Source organism: Gekko japonicus, unplaced genomic scaffold (genome assembly GCF_001447785.1).
Source record: "Gekko japonicus isolate JY-2015 unplaced genomic scaffold, Gekko_japonicus_V1.1 scaffold529, whole genome shotgun sequence".
Taxonomy (NCBI): domain Eukaryota; kingdom Metazoa; phylum Chordata; class Lepidosauria; order Squamata; family Gekkonidae; genus Gekko; species Gekko japonicus.
The window spans coordinates 751,601-778,907 of NW_015167549.1; the positions used below are offsets into that span (position 1 = coordinate 751,601).

Genomic DNA, 27,307 nt, shown 5'->3' on the forward strand with positions numbered 1-27,307 from the left:
AAGTTCAATACACATAAACCTCTCCTTGCAGGTCTTTGACTGTTAGAGGAGTTTTCCGTTCACATAGCCCCAAATTTGAGCTATAAGTACCATGGAACAATTACTGTGCTAGACCCTGGAGGTTCAGGCTAGGTGAGCAGGAATCCCCGGAATGTCCAGTCATTTGCCACAAGCCCTGCATCAGCAACTTAGTGGCCTTCTTATGTTTTTGAGGAATCTAATATGGTAATTCAGTGTTTTGACTCATTCTAGAACACAAATGGACTCTGTCCCTCCCCCTCAAGACACATGTCTGGCTAAATTCTGTCCTTAGTTTTATAAACCAAAAAAGCTGTGACAAGAGACACAAGGCTTAACTCATTCTGGAGGACTTTTAGCGCTCAAGGCTTATCAGCTAGCCCTATACTTTTAATTTCACAACTGTACAAGAAGCGGAGCCTTTAAGGATCGCTGGGATCATGCAATGTGTCATGTATGCTGCACGGGGACCTCAATTCATTCCTGTGCAGGATTCCCATAATTTAGATGTAAGATATAAACTGCCGCAAATGTTCAGAGGGGCAGAAAGAAACAAGCCAAAATAGGACAACAGTAAGTTAAGACTGAACATAGCCTTCTTAGGGTCACCCCCCAATTTATGGGATTATATCTACAGCCCAATCCAGACTGGAATGAGAAGCAATGCAAGATTATCTGGACCAAATGCAAAGCTGTTTGAAAACACATTGCTTGATGGGCTTTCCCCCCAGAATATACATCACAGATTCGTTGTGGGGAAGCACCACCATGCCCTGTTTCACTGTATCATGCCGTGTATCACTGAAAAGATTTTTAAAAAGAGACTGCCTCTGTTTAAAAACAACCATTTTTGTGCCAAGGCCTGGGAGATTCCAGGTTTGAATCCCTGCTCTTCCGTGGAAGCTTGCTGGGTGTCCCTGGGCCACTCACACTCTCAGCGTGACCTGCCTCACCGGGTGGTTGTTAGAATACAGCAGAGGAGAATGATGGAAGCCGCGTGGGCGCCCTCATTGGGGGAAAAGGTGGGAGGAAAATAAATAAGCAGAAATAGGACAGGAGCTTATTACAGGGAAATTAACACACCATTCCGAAACCAAGATTTAATCAGCGAACTTTTAGTTTAATTGATCTACATCATCTAAAGAACAACGTTTTTTTAAAAGCCCAAAAGAACGGCACAAAAATCCATTTTACAGCTAGATGACCAGAAAGGAAAAAGGAATAAAAATATACAAAACAGCAGTTAAGGGCACACTTAATCAAAACAATGGAGGCCAAGGCTTCTTAAAAACAGAAGACCAATCCCGGCTAGGGAATGCTGAGTGCAACCTGGCTATAAAGCGTGCACAGGTAGACAACAAAAACCTGCCTATTTTAAGCTGCTGTTTTGAATATATGGACACAACTTTAAAGCTATCCTTCTAGTAAGGATTTTTTTGTTGTTTTTTCTTGTTTGTCGAGAAAATTTAGTCCAAACTGTTTAAATTCAAAGTTTTAAAAAAGTGGTGGTGGTGGTGGGGATAATATAAAATCCAGATGGCTATTTCATAAATCCAGCTTTAGTCTGTGGTTGACCTTCGGTACCAAAACCGAGCTCTGTAGTCATCACTGCATGTCATGAAACCAGGATTGGTGGGAGAGTGGACGATGCAGCGAACTATACTGTTATGTCCCAAGGAAAGGAGATTCCTCCGTTCAGCTGTTCTTGAGTCCCAGCAACACAGGCTGATGGTCCTTTCGTCGGGAAGAAGCACGTAGTCTTCTGTGTGGTTGAAGACTGCCTGGGTCCTATGAACTTGACGTCCACTTAAGCCAGCTCCTGCAGATGCAGCAACGTACATAACACTGTTAACACAACTATAAAACAAACTCATCAGTCTCAATGCTTATCGTATCCTAGTGAACCTAAGTAGCAGATTCCAATCCTCTACAATAAAGTCAGCCAAATAAGTTTCCTCTAACCATCAGCAGTATGCTCACTGGATAAAGTCAGCAAGGACATCCCTTAGGAGGAAAGCCTTCCCGACTTTTCTAAAAGACTGCACAGATCAGCTCAGACAAAAAGTTATCTACAGGTCAGGGTCCACAGAAGGTACTCTGTTCCAAGCAAATGGTACCTCACAGAATGTAGGTAGGCTGGCTTCTTAAGGTGCACAGGACCCACACCATTTAGGACTTCAAAAGGTCCACACCAATATTTCAAATTAGAACCTAGAAGCTAATAGATAGCTAGTGCAGTTGCTCAATACTCAGTGTCTCTACTCTAGTCCTCCACAATTTACAGGCTGCTGCATGAAGTAAATGAAGTTTCTGAAAGCTGCTGAAGGGGCAGCCCAAGTACACTATAATCAACCCCACAGGTTACACAATTATGAATGCTAGACCATCCATTTCCATTATTAGAGAGCAGCTGATGGACCAGATATGAGATTCCATGCCGTCTTGGCCTCAACAGTCACCTAATTTGGCCAGGTTCAAGGACCCCCCCCCCAAACTGCACAGGGTTTAAAGGAGGTCAAACCCAATAAACAATGGGTGCATTTCCTTTTTCCATAACACAGGGATCTGCAATCACTATCATTTTCATCTTATTTGGACGCAATATTCAGACTCCCTTTATCCAATGAATCCCATTGTCTCGATATACTGAAGTTCCTTGATTCTACAGACAACAAAATTAAAGTTGGGTAAAATCAACATACTGTTGACACCTCACTCCATTCACTACAGATGATCTCTCAACAGCCTCATACGTAGAAAAAAGCAAGACAGAATGAAAACTGGGTCGTCTATAATTCACCTCCCATAGCATTGGCCTGCATCTGTCAATCTTCAAAATTTCTGGCCACAAGCAAATGAGCCAGACAGGGCCATTTACATCTACCCAGTTCCACACAGAATCCAACAAGATTTGACAGGTATTCTTAAAGGCTGCTGAGAGATCTAATAGGATCGGCACAAATTGCCCACTAGGGCTATGAAGGCAGTCTTGGTCCTGTACCCAGGCTGGAAGCGAGACAGAAAAGTGAAAGTAATTTGTTCCATGTCTATCCTAGAAAGCCAAGAGTTATGATGCAACTGTCTGTTTAATCATCATCATCCATAAAAAGGCAAACGATGTAAGAATGGCCAGTTAAGTGTCAAGGCTGGCAATATCAATCAAGAAGTTTTTTTTTAAAAGTCTTGTTTTGGAATTGAGTTTAAAGGAATCTGAGTTTCCTTACTTCGTAATGAAGTTCTTACAACAGATTGACAACTTTCTGTCCATCCCCTGAAACCTTAATGGCCACTTGATTTTAAGACATTCACAGGTATCCAGTGCTTGTCTCTAAAAGCGCCACCTGCTGATTTCTGCAGGTCAAGCTACTGTTAAAGACACAAGGATAGGGTTGTTGTTGTTTTTAAATCCCTGGTCAGCTGACAGTTCTATTTAACAATTTCCATTAGCAGCAGCCTCTCCCATCTGGTTTTCACCAGCCATTATGGATAAGGACCTAGAGTATATAGTGTTCCACAAGCTTCATACTATATCCTGCAAGACTGACAGATCAGCAGAAACCAATGCAAGTGATTGGGATCAAAACGGTTGTGCAAAAGGTGTCACAGCAGGGTGATTCAGTCTTGGGGTGGGAGAGCACAGCACCCATTATGACAATGAGAGCAGTTCTGTGGAAAGATGCTACACAACTACAATGATGGCAGAGAAATGCCTTCTTTGCCACCACCATTGTCCTTCTAATGGCCTCTCTGCCAAGCTGTCAGATTTGCCGCAAGTCTTTTGCCACCTGTACTGATGTTATTGTATGTTTGGTGCTCATATGCAAGGGAGGCCCGATACAAAGGGAGAGAACAAGGATACCAATAAACTACTGTGTCAATAGTCAAGGTCAGCCTCTCATTCCAGACACTGACAAGGTAATTGACAGAGCAGCCACTAGTAACTATCAGCTATTTAGATTCATATATCTCTGAAGGAAGACCATTCCTAACTAGCTTACCGACCTTGTGAAAGCACTGTCTTTCATAGGTAGTGATGTACCCATAACAACAACAAAAAGTGCCACACAATCCTGCCTTCAACCCCAAAACAAGAAATTTGGGAACAACAGTACCTCCCAGATTGTCCTTTCTATGACCATTAAAAAGGGATGATTGAAATGGGAGGGGCGAAATGGGGCTGTTATTGTTGACATAGCTGACAGAAGAGGAATCAGGGGTACTGCTAAGATTAATTGATTCATTCCAGGGTATAACGTTTACACTGAACATCGCCCCACCTACAAATTCAGTTCTTGAAAATATATTGATGACATTATATCCCTGGTTTATTATACATGAAGCTATATAAATATTCAAAATTATTTTGCTCACAAACAATACTGTAGGCCAAACCTCAATGACTGTAAAAGTTACAGAATATTGGGGCAGGGGGAATAGATTTACATTAACAGGAAAGGCATTCTAAAAATGAAGGAGAAACTGAAAAATTAAAAGGAAGTCAGACAGATGATAGTGACACATTTGGAAAGAAAGCCAAGAATCCCCCTAAGAGGGGTGTGTATAGCTATACTTAAAAGCAATACAATACAAGAACTCGTGGGGACTCAATGAAATTGCTGAGCAGTCGGGATAGAACGGATAAAAGGAAGTACTTCTTCACCCTAAGAGTGATTAACACATGGAATTCACTGCCACAGGAGGTGGTGGTGGCGACAAGCTTGGACGGCTTCAAGAGGGAATTAGATAAATATATGGAGCAGAGGTCCATCAGTGGCTATTATCCACAAGGTATAGAAAGGAACTCTCAGTCTGGGGCAAGTGACACACTTTATTCTTGGTGCTTGGGGGGGGGGGACAACGACAGTGGGAGGGCTTCTAGTGTCCTGGCCCCACTGCTGGACCTCCTGATGGCACCTGGCATTTTTGACCACTGTGTGAGAGTGTTGGACAGGATGGGCCATTGGCCTGATCCAACACTGGTTTCTCTTATGTTCAAGTCGGCGCATCTTTTCTGCTGCCAGCTAAACTGCCTTTCCCCCAATTTTGTAGTGCAAACAACAAATATACTTGCCCCCAAGCTTAATGCTAATTTCCTTCTTCAGTTTTGCCCCATATCTCGTGCTTGATATGGACTGTCCACCCACCCTGTTTTTTAAAACCCTCTCCCTTAAAAAATAAAAAAACAGCTAGAAACACCACTTTTATGTTTATGTTTATGCATTCAAAAGCTTGTTCATTATTTTATTTTTCCTCTACAGTGCAGCCAGACTTTTAAAGTTTGAAAACCTGTTCTAGGGAAACTGAGCACAATTATGACCTTATAGGCCTAGGTAGATTTGTGATGCCATTAAGTGCCTGACAATAACTACCATCTACAGCCAACTTCTGCTGCCAGCTGGTTTCCCCTGAGCTTGATCTTGGAAAGAAAACTGTAGGCCTGACCAAAAATGGTGAGTGAGCTTCCACAGTGGTCCTAATACAGACAGGACAGAGATCAAACAGCAGATTTCAGGAACTCGGGAGTCAGAGAAAGGAGATTTTATGTGTGAATGGAAATGGGTCCATAACGAATGAAAAATATTTTTAAAAGACTCTAAGTGAGGAAAATGAAATGTTGTTTTTGCAAATACTAACTAGAGTAAAATAACTCTAGAGAGATAATTTGAATTTTCTTTACCAAGGTTTTTTTTTGTTTTGTTTGTGCAAAAGGAAGCTACTATTAATGCGGATGTCTTTGGGTTATTTTCCATTCTATAATAAACAAGACTTTCCTCTGGTCAATGATGGGGGAGAAAAGAAGAAGAAGAAAAGAGATTGTACCCAAAGGAGTCTCAGAGCGACTTACAAACTCCTTTCCCCTCCCAACAGACACCCTGTGAGGTAGGTACGGCTGAGAGAGCTCTGACAGAAACTGCTCTTTTTCAAGAACAGCTGTGCCAGAACTATGGCTTGCTCAAGGTCATCCAGCAGGTGCAAGTGGAGGAGTGGGGAATCAAACCCGGTTCTCCCAGATTAGAGTCCATGCACTTAACCACTACACCAAACTGGCTCTTCAATGGAGTTACTGATCTTAAAATGAGTTAGGAAATATTTGGTATTCTCTATCAATTCAAATCAAATCAAGGGTCTAGATTTGATAGATAGTGCCTGAAGAACTATGGACGGAGGTTCGTGACATTGTACAGGAGGCAGCAATCACCACCATCCCAAAGAAAAAGAAATGTAAGAAAGCAAAGTGGCTGTCTGATGAGGCTTTACAAATAGCAGAGGAAAGAAGGAAAGCGAAAGACAAAGGCAAAAGGAAAGAGTGGCCACAGGATTGGAAAAGATCAGTATACATTCCAATCCCAAAGAAGGGCAATGCCAAGGAATGTTCAAACTATCGCACAATTGCACTCATATCACACGCTAGCAAGGTCATGCTCAAGATCCTACAAGCTAGGCTTCAACAGTACGTGGATAGAGAACTACCAGAAGTACAAGCTGGGTTTCGAAGAGGTAGAGGAACTAGAGATCAAATTGCCAACATTCGCTGGATTATGGAGAAAGCAAGAGAGTACCAGAAAAATATCTACTTCTGCTTCATTGACTATGCTAAAGCTTTTGACTGTGTGGATCACAACAAACTATGGCAGGTCCTTAAAGAGATGGGAGTACCAGACCACCTCACATGTCTCTTGAGAAACCTGTATAAGGGCCAAGAAGCGACAGTTAGAACCGGATATGGAACAACTGATTGGTTTAGCATAGGAAAAGGAGTACGACAAGGATGTATATTGTCGCCTTGCTTATTTAATATATATGCAGAGTACATCATGCGAAATGCTGGCCTGGATGAATCACAAGCGGGAATTAAGATTGCTGGGGAAAAGATCAACAACCTCAGATATGCAGACGATACCACTCTGATGGCAGAAAGTGAAGAGGACCTCAAGAGCCTCTTGCTCAGGGTAAAAGAGGAGAGCGCAAAAGTGGGCTTGAAGCTCAACATCAAAAAAACTAAGATCATGGCATCCGGCCCCATCACTCCTTGGCAAATAGAAGGGGAAGTCGTGGAAGTAGTGACAGACTTCACGTTCCTGGGATCCCAGATCACCGCAGACTGTGACAGCAGCCATGAAATTAAAAGATTTCCTTGGGAGGAAAGTGATGGCGAACCTAAACAGCATGATAAAAAGTAGAGACATCACCCTGCCAACAAAAGTCCGCATGGTCAAAGCAATGGTATTCCCAGTAGTCATGTATGGCTGTGAGAGTTGGACTATAAGGAAGGCCGAGCGCCGAAGAATAGATTCTTTTGAACTATGGTGCTGGAGGAGACTCTTGAGAGTCCCTTGGACTGCAAGAAGAACAAATCAGTCAATCCTCAAAGAAATCAACCCTGACTGTTCCCTGGAAGGCCAGATAATGAAACTGAAGCTCAAATACTTTGGCCACCAAATGAGAAGGGAGCACTCACTGGAGAAGACCCTGATGCTGGGAAAGATTGAAGGTCATAGAAGACCGGGATGGCAAAGGATGAGATGGTTAGACAGTGTCATAGATGCAACGAACATGAAGTTGAGCAAACTTCAGAGGACAGCGGAAGACCGGAAGGCCTGGCATGATCTGGTCCATGGGGTCGCAAAGAGTCGGACTCGACTGTGCGACTGAACAACAACAACATCAATTCATGCTCCCGCCCCAAATCAGGGTTCAAACAGGTATACTTAATTGTGCATAAGCCATAACTTTTTTAGCTATGTTACCATCAAGTTGGAATTATCCTATTTGTATTCCCTTGTTTCTTCAATGGCTATTATGTTTTCTCCTCGCAGCTTAGTAAGGTAGGTTTGGCTGAAAGAAAACAGCTTTCCCAAGACTTACTCTATGAGTCACGTGGTTAAGAAGGGATTGGTAGCCACGTCTGCCCCCAACCCAGCCCTATTTCCATTGTATCACAGCAGAATCAGGTGATCTCAGATCAGGCATCCTGGTACTTAAATGAATAGATCTTCAAAAGGTGAATACAAACACCTGTTGCTTTGTCTACTTTCAAAGATTTAAGACAAAATGCTGAGTTCCTGGCAAAGTTAAAAAAATAGCTGAAAAATAATTATTCCATTAAAATGTTTTGAAGACTCATACTACTTTTTTTTTGTAGAGCCAAGAACTAGAGAGAGAGAAAGGAGTTAAGTTGGAATAAGAACAAAAATAGCAAAAGTCGAAGTGGTGTTACCTAGCTGCTCCCCTACTGAAGCAGGAAAAGAACTGAGCCTAGGTGACTCCCACACAGGAAACAGGAAGAAATTGAACGTAGTCCTGCTTCCCTGAAATGGGTGGGAATACAGTAGATTCCATGAAATAAGTCTAATTGTCCTGCCACCCCAGTGGCAACATAGAAGGGCAGAAATGTCTGCCTCCTGATTTTACCATGACAGTGTGATACATGACTGATTGTGATACACACTGATTGTCATTATCATGCTTTATCATTTGATGGAGAAAAATGTGCAAAATCATCCTTTCTCCCTCTGAGGTGGAGGCCATCTTGTGGGTGATTCTCTACTCTTTGGAACATTTTTTCCCCACTGACTTGGTCAGCCACTCTGATAAAATAACCATCAAGACAGTTGCTCTCAAGTGGACTTTCTAACCACTTTGTTCGTACAAATTCACCGATTTTACATGTGGCCTGTGGTGAATGAAGTAGAAGGGAGAGGATTAGAACACTCATGGCACGTGACTTGCGCCAAAGCTGACCGATTATGGCATACAAATTTGTTAAAACCTGTAGCACTGGCAAGTAAATCCTTTTCGTTGGCTGCCATCACATATTCAAAGTCTCGTACAAAGCTATTCATAGTGGTGAATCGCTAACCAGGCTCTGCCTCGTATGAAATGGGTGCATTTCTGATGAGGTTGCCACCCACTTCCATAGAAAAAATAATTGTTTGAATTCCATTAAAACTGGCAGCTGCCATTGCAAATGCACAACCAGTCTGAGGTACGAGAAGCTCAATTTCACTACAGCCAAATTAGATAGTGTACTTGGGGAAAACCTAGCCAGCCAGAGCCACATCTATTCTGATTGGTCAAAAACAGATGGGAGAAGAAGGGTTCTTGCTAGTTCAGATAATTACTGCCTCATTTAGAGAGAACAGTAGCCTTAAGTCTACAATTCATTGTCTCCTGTGCAAAAACAATAAATATTTTTTTTTAAAAAAACCTTGGATGTCGCTGGATGTATTTTTAGCAATTCCTTTTTTGGAAGTTTGTGGAGCAAGTAGCAGCTCTCCAACTCCAGGCATGGCTAGATACCATTTTGTGCACCCCCTGTCAATTGAGTTTTTGACCTGTGTACAGCACTCAGACTGCCCTTATGAACTTGAAGATCTTTACCTATGAATAAACAGGGGGCAGGGTTTATAGCTTTAAGAGAACTAGCCACTATCACATATTCATAATCTCAAGGCTAAACTACTAAAATCTGCCCTGTGTAGGACTAACATTACTGACTGCCTGGAGGTTTCAGCCAACTGATGGAAAACTTTGTTTGGCTTGCATTTCACAGCCAAGCAGGAGTAGGGTAAATGTTTCACACAGTTTTTAGAATCAGTTATTCTCCTTTCTTTACACCAAAAGTAACCTCACATTGGGGTGGGATGGAAATGGAAATAAATCTAAGTTTGTCAGAACTGGTTATATATAATTCACAATTATATAGGTCTGACTCACCCCAAGAAAAAGAGGCTGATGGCTTTCTTTCTAACGTCCAGATTCCTAAAATTTCAGATGAGGAAAGGAATAGATTGAACCAACTAAATACAGTACAGGAACTTAAGGCAGACCATCAGACAACTTAAGAGCAGCAAAACACTGAATCCTAATGGATTTTCATCAAAGTATGACAAAATGTTTGCTGGGATCTAAGCAGACCCATTGGCTGAGGAAATGAACAAATGTATTTCAACTATTCAGATGTCACCTTCTTGGAAGGGGGCTGAAGTTAAGAGGTCAAGTATTTTTTTTAAGGCTGAAGTCTTCTCACACTGTTTCTTTTCTAAATGTAGTTTTAAAATATCTTTATTTCTAGCTCGGAAAAACAATTAAATCTTTCAAACCTCAATGTGTCACGAATGTTATAAATAGCATTTACTCTGTTAGAGACTTAAAAGATATTATATGAAAGCCTATTCAGAGTAATCAAACTAACTAAATCAAACTAATTAAAAGGAGAATGTTCCCTGGTCACATCCATTTGGGATGGGGAAAAAGAAAATAGAATCATTAGTTCTTTGGAAGTTTAGGTTGGCTTCTGTATTTTCTACAAGGATGTGTGATCACAAACCAGTTTCAGTTTGGGTGAACGGAAACTTTAGAACTGATAGGCGACAAGATACTTCCTTGCACCTATTTTATTACTACAGACGTTTCAGCATTTGTTACTAAGATACTGAAGTTATTACAAATTTGGAAGGAACAGAAAGCAAGCTTAAAGATCAGATTGTACCATCAATTAACGAAGCATAACAGGGACTAAAAATTTTAACACAAGCATATGATTTTTGTATAAGGGATGTTTTTTCATCCACTTTTCAGCTGAGGTTGTTGCCCCTTTAACATCTCATGATATCCTGCAGAACCCCACGCCCAAACTCAATCTATACAAAAACATACTCTAATTATGACTTAGGAAAAGTGAAGTGCCTGGGGTGGGACACTGAAAAAATTAATGGAATGCATGGGGAATGCTTGTGGTCTCCATGTGTTGAAGAATCTCCGGTATAAACTTTCCGTCAGAGACTCAAACTCAGTGAAATTTACTTCTAAGTAACCATCAATGGGTTAGGACTGAATATTTCTTATGTGGTTGTTAAATAAGTGAAGCACAGTAAACCCAGTTTGAGATTGCCACTGGAATCATCATCCCGAAAAGAAACCTTTTCACAAGTTTAGACTAAGTGAAGCACAGTAAACCCAGTTTGAGCTAGCCACTGGAATCATCATCCCATTAAGAGACTGGAAGTGGAACTTTATCACCTTTTCACAAGTTTAGACCCCTGTTAGTTTACAGAGCATGTTAAAAAGTATACTTTTAATGTCTTTATGCTTTGGAAGAACTGTTCTCATAAGCATTACTACTGAATATCATTTATTTTACTCCTAACCATGACAAGATAGGCTTTGCAGCCAATAGATTTATATAGAAACTCAGAGGGCTAGTATCCAACAAGAATCTGCAAAGCAACAAGACTTTTAAAATACTTTTAGACCTTTCCCCTCCAGAAAATGGGATTGGTTTTTATTATAGAGCCACCATATTCTGCTGGTTCAAACAGAATACCAATATAATTTAGCATCAAGGTTCCACAGTGACTACTCAGATGCTTCAGAAAAACTTTCCCGCACGGCATGACAGCAGAAGCCTTCCTCTAAATGGCCTCAGCAGGTACCTGTAATTCAGAGATACACTGCCTCTAGTGATCAGTTCTAATCACTGTCGATGGGTCTACCCTTCATGATCTCCTTTTAAATCATCCAAACAAGTGGACACATTACCACAACTTAGTAGTAGCAAATTCCACAAGTTGACTCCATTTTGGATAAAACAAGGTATTAGATGCATCCGTTATAATTATTTACCACAGAAAGCATCATAAAAAGCACGTGGCTTCAGCTGTACAAATCTGAACTGGGGCTTTTTCGGGAGATTCAGCTTAAGAATTGTTTCTTCTGTGCAGGTTGCTTTCTTCAATGTTAAATAAATGTTTTTTTTACTTTGAGAGATGGTTCATAACAGGAAGAGCTATTGCCCGGTGTGTGCAGGAAGACACTGGGTAGTTTAAGAAGCGTGTGACTGCTTATAGGTCAGAAATTCAATCTGAATCCTTGAAGACAGGAAAAGGTACATTTCACATGCAATGGCTGCTAGTAAAGAATGAAAACCTTCCAGTCAAATACATAGGAATATATCCCACAGGACAAAATGATACATTACTCAAGGATAATTACGTGACAACTTGGTCTAAAATACAAAAAGATCTTAAAAGATGGTCCAAGCTACAACTATATTGGCTAGGAAGGATTTCTACTGTAAAAATGAGTGTATTACCTAAACTAAACTTTTTGTATGGAATGACAAGAAGCCAAGAATAAGATTTAAAGTACTGCAAGATGAGAAGAAAAGAGGTGGCCTGGCAATACCCAATATCAAATTATATTATCAAGCTGCTGGGCTAGTTTGGATACCAGACTGGTTTAGGAATCCTAATTAAAGACTGATAAAATTAGAGTCTTCAAATCTAGATGACGGATTACACAGCTATTTGTGGATTAAATAATCCATATCAAAAAGCATAACCCAAGTTAAAAGACATATAATTAGAGATAGCTTATATAAAAATATTCTGGCAGTTCCATCGCCATCTTACTTGTTATAGGTTATTATTGCTGTATAATATAGATTATTTAAATGATTTTATTATGCAAATGTTTTGTATGGATGTACACTGGTCTGAGCCCTGTCCTACATTTGGGAAATGCTTAAAAAAAAGAATCAGCGCCTCAATCCAACCAGTAATGTCACCAATAGATGTTTATTATGGCAATCACACAAGGAAAAATAAAGACTACATAACCTACAGCCATATGATAAATTCACAATGAGAGATTAAGATGTTGCAAGAGATCACATAAGAAGGAAAAACACAATGGTGGATACATTTTCAAATTGCTTCTAGATTAAGAAACAACATCTGTATAAAAAGAGGTGTTCTAAAAGAATTGACTGATTTTGAAAAGACTGTCTCACAATCTAAAAACCATCTACTAGGGCAAATTTACAAAATATTGCTTCAATATGATTCTGAAGATAAACAGGTTAAATAATGCATGATTAAATAGATGCAAAATTTTGGTGAGGAAATGCCGTTTCAGTGCTGGGGAAAAATATGGACTCAGGATATTAGATTCACAGCCAGCACTAAGAGAAGTGGTATAAGATGTTTTACCAGTGGTACTTCTCTCCAAAAGATATTGAAAAGATGGATAAGAATTACAAAGGGTCCTGTTGGAAATGCAAAGAAGCAGAAGACACCTTTTATCATTTGTGGTGGACTTACACCAGATGAAGAGATACTGGAAAAATATATATGAAGAAATTCAAAATATTTTAAAAACTAAATTCCCAATGAAACCAGAGACTATGTTATTGAGAATTCTGCCAGACAATATAGAAAGAGCTTCACAAGACTTTCTCAGATTAATGTTAACAGCTGCTAGACTAAAATTTGCAATGAAATGGAAAACAGAAAAATGTCCCACATTAGAGATTTGGAAAGAAAAATTAGCTGAATACGCAACAATGGCAAAACTAACTATATAAATAAAAGACCACTGAAAGAATTTCAGCAGAAATGGCAAGCCTATTACCCATTATTATGGGAGTAGTTAAATTTCTTGAAACCTTTTGAATTTATCTGAATATTACATAAAAGGGGATGATGATATTGATTACAGATTAAATCTCTTTAATACTTCATTACGTAAGTATTTAAGTATTTAGTAAAAATAAGACTTATAATGTGATAAAAATTAAAAATAAATGGGTAAGATAATATCCAGGTTTTACGGATGGTTTAAACTTAGGGTAGAAATCTCTTTAATTATTAAAGATGTAATCTTGTTTATTTTTACCAGACTATCGCTGAATATTCGGAAATATTTTGGTTCTTATTTCAAAGAGAGAACTTATTCCTGAATACTGTAATTAATTAAATTTATAACCCATCCTCCCCACATAGCAGGCTCAGGGCTGGTTCCAAACATATCCGTCTGCACACAGTGCAGATTTACAATTAAAATTTAAAACACATAAATCCATTAAACAATCTAATACTAGATGTACAATATGCCTCAACAGAAGATGCTGATAACAGTAATGTAGGATCTGCAGTCCCTGGACGGGAAGCCATACTTGGTGGATACCCGCTGCCTCAACTGAAAGTCTGGCGGAAGAGCTCTGTCTTACAGACCCTGCGGAACTGTAACAGGTCCCGCAGGGCCCTGATCTCATAAGGGAGCTCATTCTACCAGGTGGGGGCCAGGGCCGAAAAGTCCCTGGCCTTAGCTGAGGCAAGTCGGACATCCTTAGTGCCAGGGACTACCAGGAGATGCTGATTTGCAGAATGTAATGTTCTGTGAGGTTCATATGGGGAGAAGCGGTCTTGAAGATATGCAGGCCCCTGTCCGTATAGAGCTTTAAAAGTAAGCACCAGCACCTTGAAGCGGATCTGGAATTCAATAGGCAGCCAGTGCAGTTCACGCAGCACCGGGCGGATGTGGGCCTGTACAGGCAGCAACATCAACACCCATGCTGCTGCTTTCTGCACTAGCTGTAGCTTCTGGAGCAGAGTCAAGGGCGGCCCCACGTAGAGAGAATGACAATAGTCCAAGGGCAGCCCCATGTAGAGAGAATTACAATAGTCCAATCTAGAAGTGACCACTGCATGGGTCACTGCAGCCAGGTCATTGGGGAGAAGTATGGGGCCAACTACCTGATATGCCTCAGATGGAAAAAGACAGATCTGGCTGTGGCAGTGACCTGGGCCTCCATAGTCAGTGAGGCATCCAGGAACACCCCCCAGGCTCTTTACCCTCAATGCTGGCACCAATGGGGCCCCGTCAAAGGCTGGGAGCCTGATACCCAGTCCCTGACCTCCATGGCCCGCGTGCAGGACCACCGTCTTCGATGGATCCAGTTTCAGTCAGCTCTGCTGTAACCATCCAGCCATGGCTTGTAATGCCCTGTCCAGGTGTTCTGGTGTTATTTGCTGATTATATATTTCTCTATTTTTATTAATACAATTTATTCTACTTGTTGTATGCAACTATTCATGATATTTGAGAACTTTAGATGAATTTACACTTTTCCTTACCCTTTTTCCCTTTTGTATCCCACTTTTTGAAAATAAAAAATTTAACCAGAAAGAGTGAAAACCTAATACAAATTAGTTACACTACAAAGTAGTATAGAGATCTAGGAAAATGGATCCCAGAAGAAATCAACATATACAATTTTTAAAAATTGCATGATGCAATCTCCTAATGCAAATATCATTAAAAATTAGTCTAAAGGAAAAGTGGTATTAAACTCTGCTAAAGATGCAGTATTGCTAAGAGAGCTTTTTAATTACATATGATAACTTTGCCCAGAGGTTAAAAATGGATGAGATTTGAGAAAGCAGACTTTTTTAGAAATGCAGTCATATTTTTGAATCCGTTATGGCCCTTGTGACATATTTGAAAGCAACCAGGAATAGTTCAGCAGCAGCAAACATTTTGATTGCACAGTACTTGGGGGGGAGGGGGGATTGGTGTTGCCTTCAAAACATAATTGCAATTAAAGGCATGGAGACTATCAAGTGTACAGACAGACATAATGTAGATCTTTCTTTCCTAAACTTACGGTAAAATTGGAAGTACTTCTTATAGATTCCATCTTTACTCTGTGCTTCAACTATGACATAAATCTCTAAGTATTCAATATATAACAGGTATGATACATAAACAGTCACATTGTTTGCTAATTAACATCAACTAAATGGAGTGCAACACCTGAGTCACAGAATACTGAAAAATCAATACACACACTTACTGATTCACTCACAGTGAATCTTAAAAGCTGGACTCCTGCTTCAGCATAATGAAGCAGGACTTAATTCTCAAGGTATTCATACCAACTATATGCTGTCCATTAGCCAATACTGAAATCCTTTTCCGGGTTTCGAGACAGGCGGCATAAAGTCTTTAATTGGTATCAGAGTTTATATACTTCCAGGTGATGGTTAGCGGCAATGAATTACTTCCAACGAGTAGTAACAAGCATAAATATTAAATTATACTCCCCAGAAATCATTGGGATATCATTCCTCAGATTCTGAAGTTTGGAATCTAATTCTATAAATTTGTATGGAACTGGTATTTTAAGATGTTCATGCATTTGATACACTTAATTAATGACGTCCAAGAAGGAAAATATGTATTCCGGTCAGGTATCTAACACATATCACTGAAAAATGTGGAAAGCAATTCTTGCAGTTTCTCCTCTTTCACAGCACATTGCAACCAGTTCTGTTCCTGTGGTTACTCTGACCCACTGTTGTTATAACTGTGATTTGCCTGCTGGCAGTGGGCAATCCTCTACCCTTGATAATTTGAGGAGTTAAAAACAACGCAGGGGGAGAACCATGCTGATGGCAATTACCACAGAGATTAGAGGAAATCCCTAGAGCATCACACAGAAGCAATACCACTTCCTCCTGAAACTCCACCCTTCCCAGGAACTGCCCACCAAATCTCCTGCCATTTGCTGGCACAGGGCTGGGAACCCTGACACTTTGGGGGCACAGTGGGCTAATGTATGGAGTGAGAAAATTTTGTCCTCACAGTATTATGGATCAAACACTAGGCATTATTAAATGCACCCTGTCCCTTCATTTCAAATACATGCCATTCCAGTGAACCCAAATATGTGCTGCTTTCCATGCTATTCAGGTTGGATCCAACGGGATTTTCTGCTGGTTCCCTTTCAGCATCAAGGCTATGCTGGGGGATCGTGAGACCTATATGGATGAAAGCCATGTGGGACAGATAGCTGTAGAAATGAGAACTGGGTGAGATTCAGCAAAAAAGCTGACTGGATCCAACCCACTATGTATGAGGTCCATAGGAGGTATTTTCTCAATAAGCTACCTAACCATGTACCAGTTAAAATAGCTTGGCAGGTAAGCACTTATTTAGGACTTAAGGGTAAGAATGTTAAAAAACATCAAGACGCTTTCCCAAAAGGGTAAAGTCCACCTGCAATATACATATATGAAGGGTCTGTGGCTCAATAGAAGAGCCTCCGCCTGGCATGCAGGTTGGACCCAACAAGATTTTCAGGTTCATCCCCTAGCACCTCTAGATTAACAAGAAAAAAGGACCAGGCAGCTATGCCACTGTCAGTCTGAGCAGACAATATTGACCTTGATGGACCAATGATGCATGCATTCAGTACAAGGCAGCTCCATGTGTGTTCACAGGTAGCCTACAGTTCCTTCCAGTAACAAAAGGTATTTCAATAAACTAAGACTTGGGTGCACCCTGCTGGTCCAAAATTGTTATACACTGGTCTTAAATTACAAGGTATATTTGTTAAGTTCTTTTGGACAAAGAAGGGGCCATGGCTCAATGGTAGAGCTTCTGGTTGGCATGCAGAAGGTCCCAGGTTCAATCCCCAGCATCTCCAGGTGATGTGAGTGACCCTGGAGAGCCACTGCCAGTCTGAGTAGACAATACTGACCTTGATGGATCAATGGTCTGATTCACTATAAGGCAGCTTCATGTGACAAGGAAAATGCAAAGTTTTATTTCTTTGTTCTTTGGAGCTCTATGTCATTGTAGTAGCATTTCACAGTGGAAGTATAAGATAGCAAACAGAACAATTACGCTTTGATGCTGCTTGTTCTGGCTCAATGATATAATCAAATGAACAACACCATCTCCGTGCCAAGTGATACTGGTGAGAAGCAAATAAATGCACGAACCTTCCAGGAATGTCTCCTGGTATACATAAAGAGTTATGCAACACCCTAGGTATGCTGCTGGGCAAGACTGCAGGCTATGCCTTAGATTTTATCCTACATCTAGGGAAAAAATATTATTCCTCATGAATTATTTCTCACAGACAAAAGAAAAACATCTGGATTATTTTCCTGATTCTGAAGATTTTACAGAGAGTACTTACAAGCTATTTACAATTTTCCTCAAAACAGACCACTAGTCTCAACTTACAAAACGGAGAGACAACGCCAATGATAGTTACTGAATACACAAAGCAGACAAATAACCCAAGTCTCATGGGTTGTGTGACAATATTTTCCCCACTGAAAACTACTCTTCTGTAGACTACAGATTCTGTAGATTAGATTACAGGACTGCATGCAACCAGGTTTAAAGACACGCTCATGCCCAAAAAGAAGCATCCAGTTTTGAGAAGCTGAAAACTCAGCTCAAGAGCAACTAGACTTATGTATGAACAAAACCCCCACAATATCAAAAGTATTAATGTGTGTTTAGCTAGATTCAATAAACTGCAATAAGAGATAAATCTGCATGAGAGAAAAAGAGTGCATTACTTGGATCTTTCCAAGAACAACTTTTTTATTGTTGGTGTTGCTGAGGTTAGCTTCCACCTACCTGTATATTTGACCAGGGTTCTCCCTGTAGATATCTCCCATAGTTTAGCTACAGAGTCTTTTCCACTCGACAGAATATACTTGGAATTCTTGGAGAAGATGGCAGAACAAACTTCAGCTCCATCGTGAGCTTTCTCAAAAGTGGTGATACAGCGATTTGAAACACCATCCCATAGTTTGATGCATCCATCTTTGCTGCCCGTCACGTACATGTTAGCACTTGCATTGTAATTAACTGAGCATATAGCATCAGTGTGCTGATCTTGAGGGTTGCAAGACACAAAACACTGGAAAGTATTGACGTCATACAGTCGCAAGGTAGGATGCTGGGTACCAACAAGTATGAAGTCTCCAGAAGGATGGAAAGAGATAGAACGTAGCATTTCTGCTTCCTGTTTAGTTGGAAAATAGGCAATTAACAAAAATGCATCATACTGTTGTTATTACTCCAAAACTAATTGCCAAATGTTGTGCCGGCTGCTGCATGAAGCACAGAAGAAATTCATTCCCACAGAAGAGGGTGGACAAAAATCAATGATTTCTTTTTTTTTAATCAGATTTTTTTTAAAAAAAATTGGAATTTTGTTGATAGCGTTTTTGAGGAAAACCCTACCTAAAAAGAGATTTTAATTAATACACATTACAGCTCAAAGATATCTGCTTATAGAACAAGGATTATCAATGTATATTGCATGAGACAAAGTATTTACGTAATGTTTTGAAAACATTTTGTGAGTTTCAGTAATTCATTCATTCTTAGAGGCCTAATTTCATGAGAACCAGAGGCTTCTGTAAATATTACATTAGGTCAGTAATCCCCAGGATTGTAACTGTGGGACTCATGGCACCCACAGGCACTTCTCCAGCACTTGCCGTATCTTTCAGGAAAGTAGGCAGGGCCATTTTGAAGGCAGGATTAGTGACTGAGCATTATTTGTATGAAAAGAGCTTTTCTCTTGGATCTTCCCCACTGGACTAGAGAGGATCCAGGATCCTGAAAACAGGATGCACAAATCAGCTACGATGCAGTGGAGGCAGCTTGATCAGCTGTCTAGTAGAGGGAAAGCACCCGTGGCAGCCATTATTGCTTACCAATGAGGCAAAGGAACCCAAGAAGTAGGTTTTGAAGAGAAAGAAACTGATTAAAAGTTATGGGCATCTGTGCCTAATATTTCCATTTTGTAAATTTCCCAAAGACTATACTCAGCCCCTCACAAGAAGACTCACGCTCCAAAGCAATTGCTAAAAACTGAGTTAAATTTAGAGGGGGAAACAGAGAGATGAAGAGTCATTTGTTTCTGGCCCACATAAATTACTAGACAATCAAGACCCACCAAATCTCCAATTGATCTATGTTTTTAGGGCAGGACATGCATTTCAGAAGATCTGACTTCCAATTTTTCAGCAGTCTGCAGACCAGGTTCACACTAGATGTTATAAGGAGGATGTGTTACAATCATTGGAGTCTTTTCTTTTTTAAAAAATCCAAAACAGTTTTGGCACACTGCTCTTTGAGCAAGAAATGGGTACAGGCACACTGGTTAATTTCTTCTCCTCTGGTTACATTCAGCTTAAAGCAACCCTCTACAAGTTGCTTTCCTTACTGCAAAAGATATTGGGGACCACAAACATTCACCTCTCTGGAGGGGTGGCTTCTAAATTCTCCAAATAATTATTTTCTCCCCAGGATTAGGAACACAAGAGGAGGGGTAAATCTGAGCAGATAATTCTTGGAAGAGAGAGAATTAAGCAATCCCCTTTACCCACCATTCTTGATTCTAGCCTTAGACACTACATTTTCATGTCCACATCTAATCTTTAGGCAGCTGAAAACTCTCATACCTGTGGACACAGACGTTCAAGTTAATTTCTTTAAGATAACTATGGAACTGAGGTTTCTTCAGCTCCAGGATGATGCTGATTCTGTGAACACTTGCACCCACAGTCAACAAAATAAGCAAGTCTTCAAAAGAACATTTCAAAGTGAAAGCCAATTATTTCTATGCCACTGTATAAAACTATAGCATAATTATCTAACCTGGATATATTTGAAGGCTCTTTTAGCAGACGGTTTTGAATAATCGAACAATTTAAGCGTGTAATCCCTTGATCCAGAGGCAAGGATCTGTTCGGTTGGATGAAAAGCTAAACATGTCACCTCATCCACGTGATCATAAAGAGTTCTAATAACAGGGTGGTTTTCCATGTTCTGCTGTGCCGTTTCATTCATCATGACCTGAAAAAAATAATCACAATGCCAGAACTGTAACATCTTAACCATAAGGACTAAGACACACTATGAATAGCCTGTATTACACATTTATCTGAAAGGAGCTGCCTCTCTGGAGGCCACAGGGGCTCAGCGGGTTCTACTGAGTATCTTTTCAGCACAGGCTATACAACTCTTTTGGAGTGCTTTAGAAAATGCTCTTTGACATTCTCACAAAAACTTTTAAAGGTGAGAAATTAACTATCCATTCTTCAACCGGGATCTGAAGCTGTGAGAGTTCAGGATTGTTTCAAATCTTGCAAGTCTGCGGTTTTACTGGCATAAGAGGAATCCTAATGGATTAGACTAGTGGTCTATCTTGTCCAGCATGGCCTTCTAGCACTGGGTTTCAGAGGTTTGCTGCCTCTGAATGTGAAGGTTACCTTTAGTCACTATGGCATTTGAAGTCCATTGGTTTGGATACCACAGAGGATTTCTGCAAATGGAAGAGTGGCAAACTGTTATGGCCATTTTCAGAGGCCCACCTTCTGAGATCAGGTGAGTGGCAACCCAGGAGTGGGACTTCAGTCAGGGCACTAAAGCTCTGGAACTCTCTTCCCAGGAAGAGCTCTCGGGCCCCTTTTGTTGCTGTCTTTCCCTCAATAATCTCTCCTTCCTCACCAATATTTTTGTATGTATTTTAACTGTTTAATGGCCCCATTCACATGGCGAATTTGTCGTGGGAGAGCCACGATTGGATGGTGGATTTTCCGGGCGCGATCACACCACAACATCTGGCAAGTGGAGTGCACCCGTGGCATGCCACCGAAAATGTGCAGTTAAAAAAATACCTCCTCGAAGGTAGTAGCAAACAGTTTGCCTTGGTGTGATTGCGCCGGTGTGGCTTTTCCCTCCGGTCGTCTTCGTTGCAGTGCACACACTGAGGGCTGGAACCGTGGGTTGCCACCGACGTGCCTCATCGTGTTGCCGCGCAGCTAATTGCAACGCCACAAATAGCCACGCCTCCCCCTCCCCGCATTTTCCGGCACGTGTGACCGGGGCCAATATGTATTTTAATTCTGTTGAACTCTTTTTAAAGTTGTGTTAATGAGGTACGTTTGGGAGAAAGAGTTCTGTTAATGTTTTATAATGTATTTTACCATGTATATTTTAAGTTGTTAGCCTCCTTTGTGGCCCTTCTATAAGCAAAAAGGTGGGATACAAATGTTGTAAATAAATGCATTTTCATTGACTGTTCCCTCATGCTGTTCGGGGGGGGGGGGGGGGGGGGGGGGCCCTTTCCCCCGTCTTCCGCAAGAGACAGTAATGCTCTGCAGACTGAAACACTTTCATTTGTGAAATGGCTCCAAGTCACTGAAAGCATCACCATAAAAGATACTGGTGTCAAACACTGCTGTATTCAAGAAAGCACCTTGGCAATGAAAATGTTCCAAGTTAAGAATCAGGTTACCATACCAGTGTCATTGAAAAAGAAAAGCTCATCCTATACAAACCTGAAGACAGCATTCAGGTAGACACTTGTAGTGAGACACTCTACCAAACCAAACTGCTCTAAACAACATTTTCCCCCAGGGACCATTAGAACTTTGCTCCCAAGAAAGTGTAGACAAGTTCAAAGGCTGCATGTTCCCCCATAAAAATCTGCCCTGTGTAATCCTGCAAAGTATGCAGGATTGTGGACTGAGAACAAAGCTAAACAGATGTGTAGGAGGCAGCTGCATGAGGGAAAAAAAATGAATATCAGATGCTTAAGTGCCAGTGAATCGAAAGAACTGGCTTGACTGAAGCATGCTCATCTTTCAAAAACACTGTAGTGAAATTTGCTCAAAAACATTTCTGTCCTTAACGCTAACAGCCAGATGCACCCAGACTTCTCGAAAGCAAACTGCACAAACAATATAAAGGTTACAGAGTCACAATGACCAGTTTCCTTCTCTGGATCAAAGTCAGAACTTTGTCCTTGTCAGCTTTAGGACTGCACAACATAATCTGGGCAACCAACAAACAGCTGAGGTCAAGATGCACCACTGGACATAAAGCAAAACCCAACAATGGCTGCGGTCACACGGAGCATTAGCCACGCTACAGAGACGGAAGACAGGTGGATTTTTTGGGCGTGATCACACTGCAACATCTGGGAAGCGTAGAGCTCCCATGGCTAACCCGAGGCTTCCCGCTGAAGATGCGCCGTAAAAAACTAGTACCTCCGAGGTACTAGTTTCCGAGGTACTACTTTCCGGAAACCGCGGGGCAAAGGCGGGCGTCTAATCGCGTTTCCGGTGGTAGGTCGTGGCATCTGGCGCCCGCCCATGTCCCGTGGCGAAAAGGGTTTTTTCCCCCAAGTCTCCACGGGATGCGCACAAGCACCCAACGACGCATGCGCACACTTTGGTTTAAAAAAACCCCACAACCCCGTTTGCCACGGCAGTGGCGCCTAGCCATTGCTGCTGTGATCATGCCGCGCCACAGGACTGTCGTATGATTGGCACCTCCCCCCGAACCACGGGATGTCGGCGGGGCAAACAGCCATGCCTCCCCCCCCCCGCGATATTCGGTCAGTGTAACCGGGGCCAATGGTGACTATACAACAAGGAAATTTCTGAAGGGGGGGCCCTGGAGCTAAGCCCAGCCTGGTGGAATAGAACGAACAAATGCAAGCATTCTTGTGTTATTATTTCAGCCATTACCTCAATAGGCATAGCACTCTTTGCCAACATTCTCTCTGTATCAAGTATCTTTATTGATGCGTCAGCTGATCCTGTAGCTATTAGCTGTCCATCTCTGCTATAGGTAGCTACACGACATGGTCCTTTGTGAGATGTGACATAACATGTCTCATATTCAGAGGCCTCTGGGGACATAGTCTGTACATCTGCATCAAATTCCAAGTCAATGCCTGTGCCTGGAGCGACGGTGTCAGAGCGCCCAATGGCATACTGAACTGCACTGTCATCATTCTCCATTCCTGGGAGAAGAAAAAGTAAGAAGAGTTTTCCTAAAGCAGACACATTTAAACTTTGAGCAGGCAAGATATTAGTGAAAAGTAACAGCAGCATTTCTCAAGCCTGCTTTGAAGATCTGGTATCAATATGCTATCTAGAATGTTAATCCAGCAATACTTCCCGTCTGACTTCAACAGTCATCTTATAAACCTAACCTGTTGCACTTCAAACTCTTTCCTTTAGACAGTGCAGCCTTACACACCTTGAACAGACTTACCAGAGTTTAGTTCTTCTTTGGATTGCACGACTAGCATCATGCATTTTGTATTCTTATGGCCCTTTAAAACAACTTCAGTGCAGTTGATACAAGTAATTGAAGTTGAACAAAGTCACTGAATGGTTAAGTGCTCATCTGCATTATCAAAGGAAATGAATTTGGGCACAAATTAGACTCTGTTTTCATTTAGAGAGATGGAAGAATCCAAGCACCTCAGAAAAAGCTTCCTACAACTCAGCTGAAAACTTTAAAGCATTATTTTTTTTAATTAGGTCCTATTCACTTAGCATAATTTCTGGAGACTGTGAAGTTATAATACTGAAAGTCCAGAAATGGAAACATGTTGACTGTTGAAATGCCACTGTCACATACCTGAACTTAAGCACAATGTCTTAAACCCTGGTTTGCAATACAACTTACCCAATTTAATCAGATGCAACAGCTGCTCAGATGGTGCACAGACAGACTGTGGCTTTACCTCATTTATCAAACCATTAGCAATGTTGATGTATCCATCATACAGTAATTGACTAATGATGAGCTTGTAAAGCTGTTGTCTGTCCTTCAGGCTTACTTTTGGTCTATACATTGTGAGCAAAGGTTGTCTTCCAACAGCCTGAAACAAAGAGAAAAGAAATTCATACAAGTGTAGTAAAACAACATATACACTGTTCCATAGAATTGTTCCAATCTGATAGGCAGCCTATTTTTAAAATAGTATTAAATAATGAAAAAACCAGTGCAGACATAAAGCAGCACTGAAAAATAGGCTAATAAAATTTGTTCACAAGCCAAATTCAGCAAATTAATACAAAAAAACTTATCCCTTTCTCTGATTTTTTAAAATTAATTTGCTAGTCACAAAGTGACTAGTTTAACTGTGAACTTTCACAACAGAAGTCCTTGGTACTCTTTTTTGGCAATTGGATGTTTATTATTCTTAAATAATTTTTCACTTCAATATATCCCTCAGTTATACATTATTTACTCATATACCATCTTTTTATTATCATTTAAAAATAATTAAGAAATTATAGTTTGCAAAAGAGGCAAAAGCATCAAATACTAGCATATTAATTGTATAACAATTATAACAACAAATAACTGTTATTGTGAAAACATATTTAATTAGACATAAAAAAGACACCTACAACTAAAGAAACACAAAACGAACCTCCTGCAGAGCATTTCACCCATAAAGAGGATGGATAGCAAAGATGTAACAGAAAAGGAACATAGCACTTCTTAATTTATGGAATTTGCTACTGCAAGATACAATATCTTAGACAACAATGTAAAGGGATTGGACAGATTAATGGAGAACAGTGCTATAAAAGGGTACCTGGCCATGAAAACTCCAAGTAAATTGCAAGGAAGTCAAATAACCGGAGAGGGTTGTGGCTTCCATACCCTCCTGGCAAGATTCCTATTAGTTATTTGTTAGCCATCAATGGAACTAGATTACCGGACTAGTTAAGCTCTTGAGTCTGGTTATCAAGTCTCTTTATGTTCATATGGCCAGAGACATAATTTAAAACGTTTACTATGAAGATAGTTTTAGAGAGCATAGCCGTGCCGATCTGCAGTAGAACAGCTAGATTCGAGTCCAGTAGCACACCTTAAAAGTCTAATGTCTGGCGACGGAAGCTTTGACCACGGAAAGCTTATACCCTTGAAAACCTTGTTGGTCTCTAAGGTGCTACCGGACTCGAAACTACTCTGTCAACAAATGAATTAGTCCGTCCACACAATTCCGTTTCCCTTATAACAGCCTTTAATAATCCCCCACGTGGCCCTCGCGCCTCCCTCTGCAATGCATCCACGTTACTTCCAACACTTCACCCGCAACTCCCCCAAATCCACCATCCTCCTTCCCGCCCCACCAAACGAGCGTGAGAAGGAGCTCGGGAGGGAGGCGGGTCAGCGATAAAGGGGAGCGCAGAGGAGCCTCCGGGCTATCAGCCGTAAGAGGCGGTCCTCTAACCCTACTTGGAGAGTGAAATCTGATCAAGCGATGGTGCTAAACCCGATACTCACCGGTCCGTCTCTTGGCCTGGGTCTCTCCCCGCTTAAAATGGCTGCTGGAGGCCCGACAGCATCGATCGGGGGATAGGCCGGCAGAGGCAACGGGAGCTGGGCGGCAGGAGGCGGTAGCAGCCTGGGCCGAGGGAGGCTGCGCCGAACAGGCTGCTGCATCGAGCCCCCGCACATCGATTGCAGCCGCAGCTGGAAGAGAAAGCGATTCCCGCCGGAGTCACACAGAGGACGAATGGGCGCATGCGCCGTCGGCCGCATACCTACTGGAACAAAAGCCCCAAAGCGTCCCTGCAGACTGTGGCGAGAGAGCTGCATGGAAGGGCGATGGGATTTGAGCAACTCTTATCAAGAATGGGGTTGTTAACTCTTTGGAAAGGAAATGTATGTTTTATACATTCCTTAAATAATGGATATCCCTGAAGACTGATTTTTCTTTGGCAGCCTTAAAGCTGGAGGTTAGGGCATGTTTACTGAGAACTAAGTCCCACTCTTGCACAGAATTGCTGTGGTGCAGTGCAATACTATAAATATTTATTTGGAAAGAGGCTCTGAGTAGTGCAATGGGGGGGACACTCCCATGTAAGGATTGCAACGGTAGATAGTGTGAAAGAAAATAACACATTTGGTATGGTATCAATGATATTCCCAGTAGTAATGTATGGCTGCGAAAGTTGGACTATAAGGAAGGCTGAGTGCTGAAGAATAGATTCTTTTGAACTATGGTGCTGGAGAAGACTCTTGAGAGTCCCTTGGACTGCAAGGAGATCAAATCAGTCAATCCTAAACGAAATCAACCCTGACTGTTCCCTGGAAGGCCAGATCCTGAAGTTGAAGCTCAAATACTTTGGCCACCAAATGAGAAGGGAGCCCTCCCTGGAGAAGACCCTGATGCTGGGAAAGACTGAAGGTCAAAGAAGAAGGGGACGGCAAAGGATGAGATGGTTAGACAGTGTCATCGATGCAACGAACATGAAATTGAGCAAGCTTCAGAGGACGGCGGAAGACAGGAGGGACTGGTGTGATCTGGTCCATGGGGTCGCGAAGAGTCGGACTCGACTGTGCGACTGAACAACAACAATAAACTTGACAGCAGTCTTGGGCATTCCCTATACGTTTGTCTGCACATCAGCAGAACCAAATTAACCCTCTCCCATAATCTCCAGGAGCAGTTCTACTCACGTCAGCCTCAAGAAATGGCAGTCGCATTGGCCGAGGTTCGTTGGTGGGGGAGTCCATGTTACTCATGCCCCACGGAAACGGCCACCTTTCACACGCTGGAGACATGTGGCGATTTGACATTCTTCTCTAAAGAACTGGTATTAACCTATTCCACGTTTTTCATGCAGTCCTATGAAATCTCTTCCTGACTTGCAGTCCTCATGAAATCAGCCTTCAGTTCTACCACACCGCTTTTAAAGGTTGCAGAATCACACATCAATCCTATGTCTGCCTGGTTTCTCACCCCAAATCACCCTATCAACAGTTGCTTACTGTATGACAACATTATTGACTGCCAGGTCAATTGACTGCACAACTTCTGCTTCATACAGAAGTGACTCTTATTAAAGGCAACCTAGCCCGG

The 27,307-nt window shown here is 41.4% G+C and overlaps 1 protein-coding gene across 1 annotated transcript; it reads right to left on the reverse strand.

Moving 5' to 3' along the window:
- Nucleotides 1–1,131: 1,131 nt before the first annotated feature.
- On the reverse strand, nucleotides 1,132–27,024 carry CSTF1 (cleavage stimulation factor, 3' pre-RNA, subunit 1). The gene is made up of 7 exons (XM_015413664.1): nucleotides 26,905–27,024; nucleotides 25,726–25,914; nucleotides 24,109–24,304; nucleotides 23,157–23,434; nucleotides 20,278–20,475; nucleotides 18,241–18,631; nucleotides 1,132–1,837 (listed from the first exon to the last, which is right to left on the reverse strand). The coding sequence occupies exons 1-7, from the start codon at nucleotides 27,022–27,024 to the stop codon at nucleotides 1,578–1,580; spliced, it is 1,632 nt and encodes a 543-aa protein (XP_015269150.1). The 3' UTR covers nucleotides 1,132–1,577.
- Between the last annotated feature and the right edge of the window lie 283 nt (nucleotides 27,025–27,307).